A 15,901-nucleotide genomic window follows, 5' to 3' on the forward strand; every position below is an offset into this window, starting at 1 on the left:
AGGGCTATCTGCGCTAGCGTCCCCAATTTTAGCAGTGTAAGACTAGATGGAAGGCAGCTAGTCATCACCTACCCACTGCCAACTCTTTGGGCTAATCTTTTACCAACGAATAGTGGGATTGATGGTCACTATATAACGCCCTCACGGCTGAAAGGGTGAGCATGTTTGGTGTGACGGGGATTAGAACCCGCGACCCGCAGATTGCGAGTCGAACGCCTTAACCAGCTGGCCATGCCGGGCCATCACAAAGTGTGGAGAGTGTTTTTGAGGTAATTGAACTGTGAACCATGGGTTCACAATCCGGCACACTAATCACGAGAGACCACGCCCGGTCCCCCCAAGCTCATGAATCATAGAAAAATACTATGCCAGGAAATTTCTCTCCCTTGTTTTAATGTTTCCTTTATTTTTGTAGTGGAGAAGCTGAAGGACGTTCAATTAAGAAAACTACAAACTATCTAAATGATCGAAGCTAGTATTGTATTAGCACCCTTGCACTTCGAACAAGGTGGTGCTGGTGTACACCTAGTTTCAGCACCCTTGTACTTCGAACAAGGTGGTGCTGTTGTACACCTAGTTTCAGCACCCTTATACTTCGAACAAGGTGGTGCTGGTGTACACTTAGTTTCAGCACCCTTGTACTTCGAACAAGGTGGTACTGTTATACACCTAGTTTCAGCACCCTTGTACTTCGAACAAGGTGGTGTTGTTGTACACCTAGTTTCAGCACCCTTGAATTTGGTCGTAGGCTTATGTTTTTTCCTCGTGTAAAGCTACACACTGAACTATTTGAAGTCTGTTTACCGCGGGAAATCGAACTATGAATTTCAGTGTTGTAAGTTCATGAACTTACTGATTACCCACTAGGGTACTGTACTGATTACCCATTAGGGGTACTGTACTGATTACCCACTGGGGTACTGTACTGATTACCCATTAGGGTACTGTACTGATTACCCACTGGGGTACTGTACTGATTACCCATTAGAGTACTGTACTGATTACCCACTGGGGTACTGTACTGATTACCCACTGGGGTACTGTACTGATTACCCATTAGGGTACTGTACTGATTACCCACTGGGGTGCTGTACCGATTACCCACTGTGGTACTGTACTGATTACCCACTGGGGTACTGTACTGAATACCCATTAGGGTACTGTACTGATTACCCACTGGGGTACTGTACTGATTACCCACTGGGGTACTGTACCGATTACCCATTAGGGTACTGTACTGATTACCCACTGGGGTACTGTACTGATTACCCACTGTGGTACTGTACTGATTACCCACTGGGGTAGTGTACCGATTACTCACTAGGCTACTGTACTGATTACCCACTAGGGTACTGTAGGCTCATATCGTCGAACTTTTCCCATTATATTGCTCGCTTTGTAGCCACCAAGAATAACTTCGATTACAGGAAAATATTCAAATCTTGAAGATTCGTGAGTTTGTGTTGTGTCCCATCCATCCACTGTAGTAGTTCCGAACATTCTATTTGTTTATTTAGCTTTGTACGTATAGTTCTTACTAAAGAAAGACTTTCGAAAACTCTGAATTTGCTGTCAATTTTGCTATATTACTATCTTTTGGCATCCCCATGTTGCTGATATGCAGATTATCTGTGATGAAATATGTGATGTATCAGTAAAGACATGAATATTATATCAGATCCTTTCATTCTTATCCAAAATTGTCTTAGAAAAAAAATCTACAATAAGATATAGTTGCTATGTATAAGTTTGAGTTCAAGTACATTATACTACAATAATGATACTTACCTTTACAATAGTAATAGGAAGGTAACAAACGAGAAAAGAGCAGAAAATTATGAGAACCATTCGTGTCACGCGCCATTCCTCTTTCTTTTTCTTTGCATCCCGGTCTTTCTTCTGTTCCTTTGTTTCCGAGTTACTGTGGCCACGAACTCGGTTGGCACTCCTTTTTATCACCCAGAAAATACGGGCATAACAAACGATGATGGTGATACAGGGGATGAGGAAACCAAAGATGAACAAGAATGTCTTTGAAGATCGGCCGTTTACTTTCAGGATGGAACAGCTTAGAATCTTCTTGTCGTAGCCAAAGCGCCCCCATGCGCCTATTAGTGTAGGTAACAACATAGCGAAGGAGAACAGCCAAACTGCGGCAATCATGAGTGATATGTAACGTTTACGGTAGATCTTTTCATAGAGATTCTGGTGGGCGATAAGGACATAACGATTAATGGTGATCGCCGTGATGGACAGCAGGGACAACCCGACATTGACATACCGCATGAAGGGGAATATGACGCACAGGACGTCACCATGGATCCATCTCTGGTGGATAAATCCAGAAGCACTGAATGGTAAGCTCAAAGCACAGAACAAAAAATCAGCAATGCAGAGGCTAATGATGAAAGCAACTGGGGCACTGCGTACTCTTGGACACTGTACTAGTGCCACGATGGTCAATAGGTTACCGCTCAAGCCAACAATAATCGATACGATAATGCAAAAGGCAGCAAAGTACATAAACTCTTTATGTTCGTGCATTAAAGATGGTTCTGTTTCTGTAACGTTCAACATCTCAGTGGTCGCCATTGTCGTTGTATCAACCATCGTTTCTCAACCAGCAAGCCAAGCGATTTACAAGATAAAATGAAGCCAATCTTCACAAACCTGAAAAGAAAAGTGGTTCTGAGAAGACAGTTTGTGTCTTTGAAAGAAAATAAGAAACAACAATAATAAATGTATAACGGTTATACTACATTCTCTTTTTACGATCAGTAAATGTTATTTTCTGGAAAGCAGAACAAGTAACTTAACAAATCTTGCTTCACGATTAGCATTCTTAATAGAAGTGATCACATTAGGCCTCTACGTCATAAATACTATTTTCAATTTCACCTCTGGTGAAAAATAAATGAAATTTTAACACATACATATGATTATTAAAAAGTTGGTCCGCTTCCTTACTGATTCACTGTCTAGCTCACTATCGTTTGCAAACTGGTCGATTCAAAGTCCATCTATGATCTGAGTGAAGTTCTGAAGCACCCCAATTGTTGAGACAAATTCATTGATGAGTTTCCTTGCTAGAATTTTGGCTTCCTGGTTAGAAGCAGCAGATGCTTCTGGCCATTTGGTGATCCAAAACTTTCCATAACTCATCATAAACATTATGAAAGATAAATTCACGTGTGATTATGTCGTCCAAATTTCCATTAACCATTGAAATACAGCAAGTGAATTACGTAATCTAAGTGATTACACAACAAATTGCCACAATCCATTTCCTGCAGTAGAAGCTGTCTTCTTTCTAACTGCTTCGTTGATATGCACTTGCCAATATCAACTCTTCAGATAACGTAAGCAAAGTAGAATCAGTTTTTGGCAATGGGTAGGCATCCTTCTTTGTGATTTCATTCACCTCCAGTAGTCCATGCAGAACATTGTAGATCAATTTTCCTTCTTCACAAGTTCAGTAGATGATGTCAATGGATCAGCACTCAGTTCCTTGTTGTTTTATGGCTTCTATCTCTTTAAAAGCCTCAGCTTGTTTTGCACTGGTTATCAAGTGGCTAATTAATGTATTGTGGCTTCATATCCACTCTCAATCCTTTGAAATATTTCATTTGTTCAGCATAAGCCATGAGAGCCATTGGACAAGATATCTTGATATTCCAAAAGCAATTCATGTAATCTATGGCATTGATCAGCTGTAAGATATCCACAATTCTGCTCATACAGCTTTTATAAGTGAGGTGTTAAGCTACCCTTATGTGAGGATTTGACATCAGACTTCCTACATCTTGTCTCAGAGATGTCTACAACTTATGTTTTCTTATGTGGAAATGCTACCTTCACATCTTGCAATGTTCCATCCAACCTTAATTCGTATTTTATTGTTTGTTAGGTTCATAGCTCTAATGACGGCATTTGTATTCTTCAGATCCAGCCATTAATCCATCAGGATATACTGGAGTGTTTGATTCTGTTATGACCAGTCATTAGATGTAAATATACTTTAATAAGTCCTGGTATGGGCATTTCACTTGTTGGTGGTACAATAATTGTCCTCCTTGTTATCACTGGAAGTTCAGTCGGTTGTGTAGTAATTGTCATGTAGTGCAAAGTAATTTCCTATTTATAGAACGCGATGCTGTTTCGATACCAGCCTCACCCCGCATACATCTCCAATATGTACCTGTTCCTCGATGTCATTTACTCATACATTATGGGGTGTAGAGAAACTTCTCACAGCAAGAGTAAACTTCCAACTTTCCTTTTCCTTAAACTTTACATCCAATTGCTGTTCACATTAATCCATCTTTTTTCTCCATCTCTAAAAGTAATTTCCTACCTTACCCCCATGCCCTGTTCTGGATCTTTGTTGTGGATGCCTCCCTTTGCTTTGTCACTCCAACCCTGTGGAATAAGACAACTACCAAAGGTAATAGTTGTTAAGCTCTCAGTTGAAAGGTTGCTTAGTGTAGTTAAAGGTGGTCGTTTTAAACTGGCAACCCTATGGATGGCTTGTTGTACACTATTCCACCCATTCACTTTTGAAATTAGTTCGAATTGAGCCTGATATGTTTTCTATGGTACCTTTCTATCATAGTCCATTGGTGTCTCTATTGGGTGATGTAACTGAACTAGCAACTTAGATTCTGATACTGGATTTTGAGAACAAATAGTTTATCCTATTCAATATTTTAAAGTAAATGGTGTTTTAATTTGAAATGTGTTAGTAGATGTAGAAAAATGGTGTGGCTGGTCTTATAGTTGCACATACCAGCCAATTTTCCAAATATTTTACTCTGTCATCCACCTTATTTTCTATCTCATTGATTCTTACATTCTTGTTGTTGTAGTCTCTCTGTAAATCTCCAGTATACTCCAGTATATTCTTGGTCTTGTCTTGAATCAGGCTTGGTTTTTGTCTTCTTTCAATATTATGTTTCTTCCTCTCTTAAATTCCCATTTCTTTCCTCTTGATCTTCTTTAAATTTTCTATAAAATTCATGTTGGTTTTCTTTTAATTGCCTATCTCTTTCTTCTTGTTCATCTTTTAATACTCTGTCTCTTTTTGTTTGTTCTTCTTTACATTGTTTCATTATTTTCAGCAAGTTTTCAATCTCGCTTCAGGTCCACGTTGTTATCTTCAAGTTGAAATATAGTCAAAGTTCTATTTTATTTACACCAGAATAATCCAACTTCTGACATCAGTGTTGTAACATGTTCTATTGTTGGATGTGTTTTTTTTTGTATTATTTGGTAAAAGTAGTTCAATGTCCAGTCCACTTAATAATAAAGAATTTTTCCTTAAATAACGATCGCTACAAACTACGTTGACTGGTGGGCCTAGATTCACAAACAAAATTTCAATAGAAATTCCGAAACTAATGCACGCCTAACTTACAAATACACTTACTTGCAGAATGTTTTCATTAATCATTCATTAACAACCACGCTGACTAACTCGATGTTTAAGTGATATATTGCCTAACTCAGTACTCGCACTGAGGTTAAAAACCCATTAGCTGAACAACTCACTCAGTCTGGTATTTATATTGTGCTCTTAATTATACATACTATGAAGTTTCTAGATCCTAGATTAATTAGATTTCTAGATATTGCTTCATAATTATATGGTGACATGCTTCTTCAAGCAAACAAATATCTGAATTGAAATATCAAAAATATATCTTACAGTAAACTGAATGAGGGTATGTACGGATGGTTTTATATATTTTAAAACGTAATAACCTCTAAAGGAAGAAAGATAGAAAACACATGATAAGGTACAAAATCTCGAATTTCATACATTTACAAATGACCCTGTCAACCTCAATACAATTATGCGGGCGTCTTCGTCCTTTGTCAAACACATTGACAAGCACACGCTCTGGAATATGTCGGCATGTGTAGGTGAACTGCAGATTTGATTATCCCCCCTCCCTCGTTGACCTCAATGGTCCCGTCCCCAAGGTCAACAAAGTCCAACAGCGTTAAATTTTGAGGTCGTGAAGCACAAGACATTTTTCTATCGATCTGTTTATTAGATCGTGTTGTCTCTTCTTGCGAGAAGATACACGTGTCATTTACACCGACAGCTTTCAATTTCCAGCATCTCTACGTTTGTAAATACAAAATTTGGTGATGTCCAGTCTTGCTCGAAGAAACACGTGTTAATTACATCATCGGCTTTCAAATGCAACAAGAGAACGTTGTTCAGTATGTCTGAAGACTTGAGAGTTTGTTGTCTTTTCTTTCGCTGTGTTGTTCAGCACACGTCTAAAAAAACACAAATTTTGTGTCTAATTTATTTAGAGTATTTGTACAAAGCCACAATTTTAAACTGATAGTCTAAAGAAAACAATGTTAGTCAACATCATCAGTTCATGAGCTACTTTTGTTTGACGCAATACAGAGGGATTTAACAATCACTCCTATAGTTTATCCATGGCTCCAAGGTACGAGGTATGTTTGCAGCAAAAGGATGCGAGCTAAAAATACTCTGACTCACAGTCCGAGCATGTTAATCTGTAGCCATGTCCAGCTCACAACTCTTGTACCTTTGAGTTACCTGTGTCGTCGTTTAACTGTATTCTATGTAGCTACCATGACAGTTTTATTGGAGTCGACGTTACACAAGAACAACAGACTTTTCTAACAACCACCATTCTATCTATCGGCAAAATCTTCAATTCAAGTTAAGCAACATTTAGCTAACATTATGTCTTTATCTTTCTTTTTTTTACAAGTTTTTTACTTCAAAATGTGTAGACCGTTCTTATAATTTTATTGTTTTTTTACATACTTCAAATGCTATGACATAGCGTTACAGAACATGCACAAACTATATATTTTAAGATGATCTTATAATACAATATTAATACATATACGGATACGTATCCACCAATCCAAATGATCTGGATCCTGCACGATCGGTCGTTCTATTCGTTCGACTCATCAACTGGTTTGTAGCAGATTACGAAAACCACTGGGGCTGAAGTACAATGTTCCAAGATAAGTAACAAAATCAGGAGCTTAAATGCTTTAATGCAAAAATACAAATTGCTGAACGTTAGGGCTGCTGGTGTAAGGTCTCAAATTCTTACTATGAAGAAAAAAAAAGAGAAAGTACGCTGTCACGTGACCGGAAGACTGCAGTGAACCCGCACTAGTTCCGCAAAGCAAGTTAGCTTATTTTACAACGACGTGTACACAGCGTGACAAGTTTCCAGGGTAACTGGGAATACCATAAGCAGTTTTTGTCCTAGGCCACATTTAGCATATCCGGACTGTGAATCCGCGGGTTCATGGTTCATTTCCCTTAGCCGATAAAAACGCAGTTCGCACTTTGGAGCAGTGGGTACGTTATAATATTAACAGTGAAAATCCATTATAAGGTCAGTAGCCATGCGCGAAAGCTCTAAGTACAACAAAAACAAATATATAGTACTTTGTGTTGTTTAATATACCAACAAGTTGGAGAAAAATTCCAGAAATTTACAAGATGTTAATTTCTTACGTAGTACGTCAATCTTCTCATATTACACGTTATGGTCCCTGGATGGGACAGTGGAAAGTTTACAGACTTACAACGCTAAAATCCAGAGTTCCATTCAACGCGGTGGACACAGCAAATAGTCCGATGTGGCTTTACTCTTAAACAACCACAGACGTTATGTATTTGGTGATAGTGCGCATGTCATCACCGATTTGGTTTTGATTCAGCTGTTTCCCATTTCATATTTATTTATTTCAGTTCAAGTGAATATTTACACCAACTTTTATACTATTAAATTACTATTTACACCAACTTTTATACTATTAAATTAATATTTACACCAACTTTTATACTATTAAATTACTATTTACACCAACTTCTATACTATTAAATTACTATTTACACCAACTTTTATACTATTAAATTACTATTTACACCAACTTTTATACTATTAAATTACTATTTACACCAACTTCTATACTATTAAATTACTATTTACACCAATTTTTATACTATTAAATTACTATTTACACCAACTTCTATACTATTAAATTACTATTTACATCAACTTTTATATTATTAAATTACTATTTACACCAACTTCTGTACTATTAAATTACTATTTACACCAACTTCTATACTATTAAATTACTATTTACACCAACTTCTATACTATTAAATTACTATTTACACCAACTTCTATACTATTAAATTACTATTTACACCAACTTCTATACTATTAAATTATTTGCCTCCGCAGTTTAACTGAGAGAATTTACCATCTAATGTTTCAAGTGTTTTTACTTAAGGCAGTTACTAAGGAGACGACGAAACGATATGTTGCTTAATTCACACGTGTTCAAGTCGTGTATGTGTCAGATTAGAATTTCCTTAACTTTAAAAACAAAACAAAGGAATGAAAACAAAAAGAAAGAAATAAAATCAAAATGGTTAGTTGAAGCATTAAAAAATGTTTACGTTTAAACAAGTTTTGGAATGATAACGATAATGATATCTCTTCACTCTGGGCCTGAGTCGCGGGATCGAATCCCGTCCCCGAACGCACTCGCCCCTTCAGCCGTGGCGTCGTTATAAAGTAATAGTCAATCTCACTATTCGTTGGTAAAGGGTAACCCACAAGCTGACGGTGGGTGATGTTAACCAGTTGCCTTCCCACTAGTCTATCACAAAATTAGGGACGGTTACGTCAGATAACCCTCGAGTAGCTTTGGGTGAAACTCAATAAACAAATAAAACTATCCATTTCCAGTGGCTGCAAATTTGTCCAGCGATGAAATTAAGAGCCGTTTGTTAATGGGGAAATCAAACTATTTGTCGCAGATATTGAACGAAAATTTGGAGTTGAGATGTAGTCTAACTGATTTTATACCCGATTTTCCTGCACTACTTAATGAAAAGATATGTCACATTTCTTATTAATTCTATCAGAAAAATAATTGAAAACATTATTGTGTATTTTTCTACCCATCTATATCTATAAAAACACGGTTTTTGGAGGGTTTTTTGTCATGTGGCGAAAATGTTAACACATTCTCCACAATTCTTTCGAGATATTCCAGTCAAATAGTAGGATTAGACCGCCACTCCTATAACACACCTACTGTTCCATAGCGCGGTTTTGTGATGACGCGAACTATTGAACATAAGATTCACAGTCTGGTACGCTAATCACAAGGCCACGCTCGATCTACAGATTATATATATATATAATATATATCCTCACATAAGTCACGTGCGTGTCACAAGGAGCATGATTAACGCTGTTGTAAAGGTAGTCAAATCGCTTGTCTTTCCTCTTCCCGCACTGGGCGGGCCTTCAGTTCCAAAAAGAACTGGTGAAAAGCAAAAACTCTGCAGCAACAATAGTAAATATATTTAACCGAACCTAAAAAATCTGTAAATTCCATAATTAGCGATCCATATATAAATATATATATATTGTAAAAATACGTACAAGAAGATCTTTTTATGAAAACTGGAAGATTTAAGAACATAAAATAAATATAAAAAATACCGAAATAATCCAATGCATTTTTTAAAGGAAACATTACAATTAAAAACTGAACCTCATAACTTTGATTTTAACCGATTCTTGTTTGTGAGAGAAGAGAAATGTGATGATCAAGTATAAAAAGTATCATGTTTAGTGATTTCCTAGCAATTGTTAGTGGTTATTTTCTTTTCTACGTATTATTAATACCGAGAGATGCTGGTAGTGACATCTCTTGGGGCATTACCGCATTAAAATAAGTCGCTTCGTGTTCCATATGACTAAAACAGTGGTTCACAAACGTTTTGGGCAACGGACCACTTCAGCAGAGCAAAACATCCCGCGAATCACCTAACAGTCCTAGCTCACCAGCTTTCGCTCGCCACCGCAAAAAAACAACACAGTGACTTGTATTTTGGACTAACCAGGAGTAACTTCTCGAACCTCTGGACTAGATAGAATATATGCCCAATTGCTCTCATATTTCACAGTTATTAAGAACTAAATCAAAAATCTGTTGTAGAAGAGTTCCATACTTGATGATATGAATCAAGATCAATCTATATTTATAGTTTATAAATGCATAAATATATATTAACTCTAGGCGCTCGATCTGTGAGTGTGAAGATTCGTGGTTCGCGACCCGTTGCCATAGGAACTTGTTCTGTACTTTGGAGTCGTAGGTGCGCTAAGAGAACAACTGTAATTTTGCGCGAAATCTTTAAACAAACAAACCATCTTTATATCCGGGCAGCACTTGGAGCTATCAAATTCTACATATGCTAAATAACTTCATATGTACTTCCCGTTAAGAGATATTGGAAAGTTACAAATGCTTTCAGTAAATTAACAATTATTTAAACGCAACAACGGCCCCAAAGTGCGGACAACAATTTTTTATGTTGTTCATCTAATGGGACCAAATGATGGACCACAGATTTGTAGTACGACACGCAAGCCACTGACCATATTTGGGCACCGGATGGAAAACGTCATCGCTATATTGTTCCTCGTCAGACCTTTTCGGTCGGGAGGGAGTAAAACCAACTAATGTTGCTAGTAGCGTGTAGGGTTCGTAAAACACGCGTTAGAACCAGCTATCCTTCAGTTATAATCGAAGTATTGCTTAGCTCATCACTTTGTTTCCAACTATATATATATGTGTATATTACATGGATGTAACAACAATATCAAATATTTAGTTACATACTTTAAAACCTAGCTACATGGTATAAAAATGAGTCCATCATTTCCCAATGTCAGCTTTTCATTATGATTTACTGATATTTTACTGTTCGTTTCAAGTGCATTATGATTAGACTCTGGACATAACATCAGCTTTTTATATGATTTTCTGCAGTTCAATTTTATTTTACTGTTCATTTCATATACGTTATGATTTGACTCTAGACATAACATCAGCTTTTTATATGATTTTCTGCAGTTCAATTTTATTTTACTGTTCATTTCGTGTACGTTATGATTAGACTCTTTTAGACTCTAATCATGACGTACATGAAATGAACAGTAAAATAAAATTGAACTGTAGAAAATCATATAGAAAGCTGATGTTATGTCTAGAGTTAAATCATAACGTACACGAAATGAACAGTAAAATAAAATTGAACTGCAGAAAATCATATACAAAGCTGATGTCATGTCTAGAGACAAATCATAACGTACATGAAATGTAGAGTAAAATAAAATTGAACTGCGGAAAATCATATAAAAGCTGATGTTATGTCCATAACATCAGCTTTTTATATGATTTTCTGCAGTTCATTACTATTTTCTTGTCCGTTTCACCTGCTTTATAATTGGACTGTATGCAAAGATAAATTTATGAAATTCATGGTATTATATGTAGCTGAAAAATAAAAAATACTCGTACAAATAGAATATGTAATCTATTTTACCTTTGAGATTTGTGATTGGCACCATTTAAATGTATCATACATGAAATAATTTGGAATAATGTAATTTGTGTGCAAATATTTCTTCAAACCTTGTCGATCTTACTATTCTGTATACTTACTGTTCTACGATCTTACTATTCTGTATACTTACTATTCTACGATCTTACTATTCTGTATACTTACTATTATACGATCTTACTATTCTGTATATGCTATTATAAGTATTTTAGGACACAAAAACATTTGCTTGTAGCAATGTAATTCTCGCTTCAACCTGGTCTAATAGTTGGAGCGCACATTACGTGATGCTGCTGAATACATTTTGTACTTTCATTTGTGGGCGCGTTATAAAAGTGACACTCATTCCAGTTAATCAGCTCAGATACCTGGACTGTACTGTCTTCCTCTCCGTAGTGGTTCAAAAATTGAGGCGACTATATCTGAATTCTATATAGGATTCTCTGACCTGGCCTTTTAGCCCACGTGTGCTTCATGTGTGTTCAGATTGACAACTGTATAATCTTAAAACTCCATTGAATTAGAATAAAAAGTTTGAAGTGAAAACTAATTTGATTTTCTAACACCGTGTTTATGAGAGCGACTTATATATCAAATATTAATAACTCTATAACTTAAGAAATGGGTCTCACCCATAACACACGACAGTTGACAAGAAATGACAGACTTAAATGTAAATATGTTAATGTCACCATGTCTGCATGTATTTCAATATGCCAGTCTAACCACTAAAAGTTACATGTTATCTGAAGAAGGATTTCAATATCAGTAGATAATGAGGTCATCATAACGTAACAGTTGTGAGAAATCAGAAACTGTTGGGTTTGTTCCTTTAATTTAAAAGCTTGTTATAACTGTACTTACCTAAACCAAACAAAGCTTTAAAATAAAATGTCATAGCTTCTTAGCCTTTTCTAATGTTTGAATCGATTTTCCCCCCAGGAAGAATAGATAGCATACCAGTGAGTGAAGAGACACGCACGTCTGAATTGTTGTAGCAGGGGTAAGATTTTGTCATAGTGTTAAGAAAATCTCTACTGATATTTTGATGTATACATTTTCAATTTTACTATTTTTGTACATTTACTTATAATTTTTCTTCCATTTACAGAGATCTAGTAAACGCACGCTTCTGCTACAATATTTTTAATGTTAGTAAATCATCGACACGGCATGTGAAAAAATAAAACGCCTTGTCTATTTCATAGAATATCGTTTTTAATTAAGCTTCTTTCATACGAGCAGCCTCTCACGAATATTCTGAATTCTAAATGGTGTATTTAAGTGATTTACACTCACAAAAACACTTAAATACACCATTTCGATTTTCGATACCTCACTACTATAAAGGCTTGGTTTGGTCTGAAGTTTCATTGGTGGTAGTGTCCAGGGTCACTGATGAGGAGTGAAATTCTCAGAAACTAGTCTGGCTCACAGACACACCCATAATGAAAGAACAGACCATTCCAAGTTTTTACTTGTTGTTAAACAAATGTTTAGATAACTCTATTCTATTCTGAATTCTGTTACCATAGTTTACAGAATAGAGTGAGCGAGACTCTGTCCCACCTAAAACCTATTGGTAGAGTTAGAGTGTGTATCTATTCAGATAATTTGAACAAAAGTAGTTAGGGCAGCTGTCCAGACACACGTGCTGATTGGCTGCCTAAGGGGAGGATGATAGAGACGATGATGTCATAGACACCAGATATGATGATGTAAAAGTCCCACAGAGTGAAACCAGAGGGTGAATTGCTAGGGCGCCACGACAAGCGAATGTTTCCATGAGAATGGAATTTGTCCAGAAAATGTGTTGCTAGTTCCACGAAGTGGAACCTAAGGGTACATTGCTAGGCCGCCATGACTGGTAGTGAGGGAGCGTTCCTAGAGGCACGTCGCTAGGTCCCCATAACAGGTGGATGTTGTCATGACAACAGAAGCTGTCCAGAAAGCGTGTTGCTAGTTTCTCAAACTGGAACCAGGGGCGCATCAGTACGATGTCATGATGATCTCATCACAGAGTGTCTTAAACGTCACTGGGTCATTGGTGTTATACAAAATAGGCATAATATATTTCACATGAGGATTCATACTGAAGACAGTGAAGATGAAGGCTACTCTTCTTCTGAAGAAAATAATATTGTTTAAATGTATGAAATTTGAAAGTTCTTTTCAGGACCATTGCATCCCGAAAAAGAGAAAGCTATCATTGCACATATCATTAAAAATTGATATTCATGAAATGTAATTTATCATGAAAGACTAAACTAGACATATGAAGGTCAGTAATTTATAAACAAAGATGTTTTTATAAATACTATATTAGAGTATCTTGAAATTGTGTTAACAAATATTTCAGTATGTGTTATGCTTAAGACTGATATTTTACACACATATATATATAATAAAGGTAACAAGTACATTAGGCTATGATTAAAAGTGAGTTTTATATAAGAAAATCACAGAACACTTATCTGTATAATTTTCAAGTGAAAAGATAAGTCACGTTACCATAAAAGTTTCAAATTCTATGTGAGGAAATATCTGTTTTGAAATAGTCTATCACCTAGATTTTCTAAGCCTACTAACTGAAGTCTTACATGATTAGTTTCCGTTCAATCATTTATTCATTTATGTAGTGACATGTCTTTAGTACGATGTTTCTCATTAATTCAGTTTGTTTTGACATATTGTTATACAAGTGAAAAATACAGACTCTAACTGAAATAGTAATATGGACATAATGTACAAAAAGTTGTATGAAATCTAATTCAGTATATTATAAGTTAAGATGTTTATGTAAGTAGTATATTAGTGTATCTTGAAGTTTTGTTAATAAAAGTTTCAGTAAGTGTGACATCAGTCTTGATAGAGTTTGTGAATTTACTTACATACATTGATGGTAGCACAATTGTTAGACACGTGAATAATCAGTTCATGGAGTCTAACTGAATGTAAAGTATACAAGAATTGTATGCTAAATGGAATGTCCCATCAAATATTGAATGCACATTTAGGGTTTTGTATCACTATGGAAGATGAAAGAACCAGTAAGCTATGTTTACTGACTTTTAAATTTAGTGGCATACAAAACGCTCTGGTTAAAGTACGGTGAACATTAAATTTATGTCGAGTTTGAACATTTCATTACAATATTATGTGTAATATGTAATCATATATAGTGACAGTGTATTATAATTGACTTGTTCATGCTTTGATTTCATAAAATATTCTGCCATATTGAACTTTGAATTCTATCTGTCCCCTCACTTCTTGATAAAAGGTCATCATAACATTAGACTAAATATCCAATAGGAGTGAAATGTCTATACCATTGACCTTTCTATTATTTTACATTCAATGTTAATTGAAAGACCACCCATTTCTAGTCGTTCAAGATATCAGAAGGTAATATTTTCTACAATTCTTTAATTTCGAGTGACTTCTAAAGTTAAACATGAAAATAAGTGTCTTTTTCTACGACAAATATATATTAGTTATAGAAATGACAAATGTAAGGAAATGCAAAAGGTATAATTAAATACAGAAGCAAAAATTATGAATTAGTGAATTGTTTTATACGTAAAGCAATAAATAATTGTAAAACTACGCTAGGAAAACAAGGTAAATACTATTGGTTAATCGATGATCCTGTTTGCAGTAACAGCATCCGACTATTAAGCTTAGTAATACCATCTGTCTATAGTAACAACATCCGACTATTAACCTTAGTAATACCATCTGTTTGTAGTAACAACATCTGACTATTAACCTTAGTAATACCATCTGTTTGTAGTAACAACATCCGACTATTAAGCTTAGTAATACCATCTGTCTATAGTAACAACATCCGACTATTAACCTTAGTAATACCATCTGTCTATAGTAACAGCATCCGACTATTAACCTTAGTAATACCATCTGTTTGTAGTAAGAACATCCGACTATTAACCTTAGTAATACCATCTGTTTGTAGTAACAATATCCGACTATTAAGCTTAGTAATACCATCTGTCTATAATAACAACATCCGACTATTAAGCTTAGTAATACCATCTGTCTATAGTAACAATATCCGACTATTAAGCTTAGTAATACCATCTGTTTGCAGTAACAACATCCGACTATTAAGCTTAGTAATACCAGCTGTCTATAGTAACAACATCCGACTATTAACCTTAGTAATACCATCTGTTTGTAGTAACAACATCGACTATTAAGCTTAGTAATACCATCTGTCTATAGTAACAACATCCGACTATTAAGCTTAGTAATACCATCTGTCTATAGTAACAACATCCGACTATTAACCTTAATAATACCATCTGTTTGTAGTAACAACATCCGACTATTAACCTTAGTAATACCATCTGTTTGTAGTAACAACATCCGACTATTAAGCTTAGTAATACCATCTGTTTGTAATAAGAACATCCGACTATTAAGCTT

The 15,901-nt window shown here is 35.6% G+C and overlaps 1 protein-coding gene across 2 annotated transcripts in view; it reads right to left on the minus strand.

The window, feature by feature from the left end:
* LOC106474373 (G-protein coupled receptor moody-like) overlaps positions 1-15,901 on the minus strand; it is a 24,419-nt gene that overhangs the window by 2,585 nt on the left and 5,933 nt on the right. Inside the window, exons 1-2 of one of the 2 annotated variants that reach the window (XM_022402684.1) lie at positions 6,894-7,067; positions 1,789-2,670 (exon numbers count right to left, since the gene is read on the minus strand). In XM_022402684.1, the coding sequence (XP_022258392.1) occupies positions 1,789-2,610 (822 nt within the window). In that variant the 5' untranslated portion in view covers positions 2,611-2,670; positions 6,894-7,067. Of the gene's footprint in view, positions 1-1,788; positions 2,671-6,893; positions 7,068-15,901 lie in introns of those variants that run through there. The other variant, XM_013935063.2, reaches the window with a different exon arrangement.

Source organism: Limulus polyphemus, unplaced genomic scaffold (assembly GCF_000517525.1).
Source record: "Limulus polyphemus unplaced genomic scaffold, Limulus_polyphemus-2.1.2 Scaffold7132, whole genome shotgun sequence".
Lineage (NCBI taxonomy): Eukaryota > Metazoa > Arthropoda > Merostomata > Xiphosura > Limulidae > Limulus > Limulus polyphemus.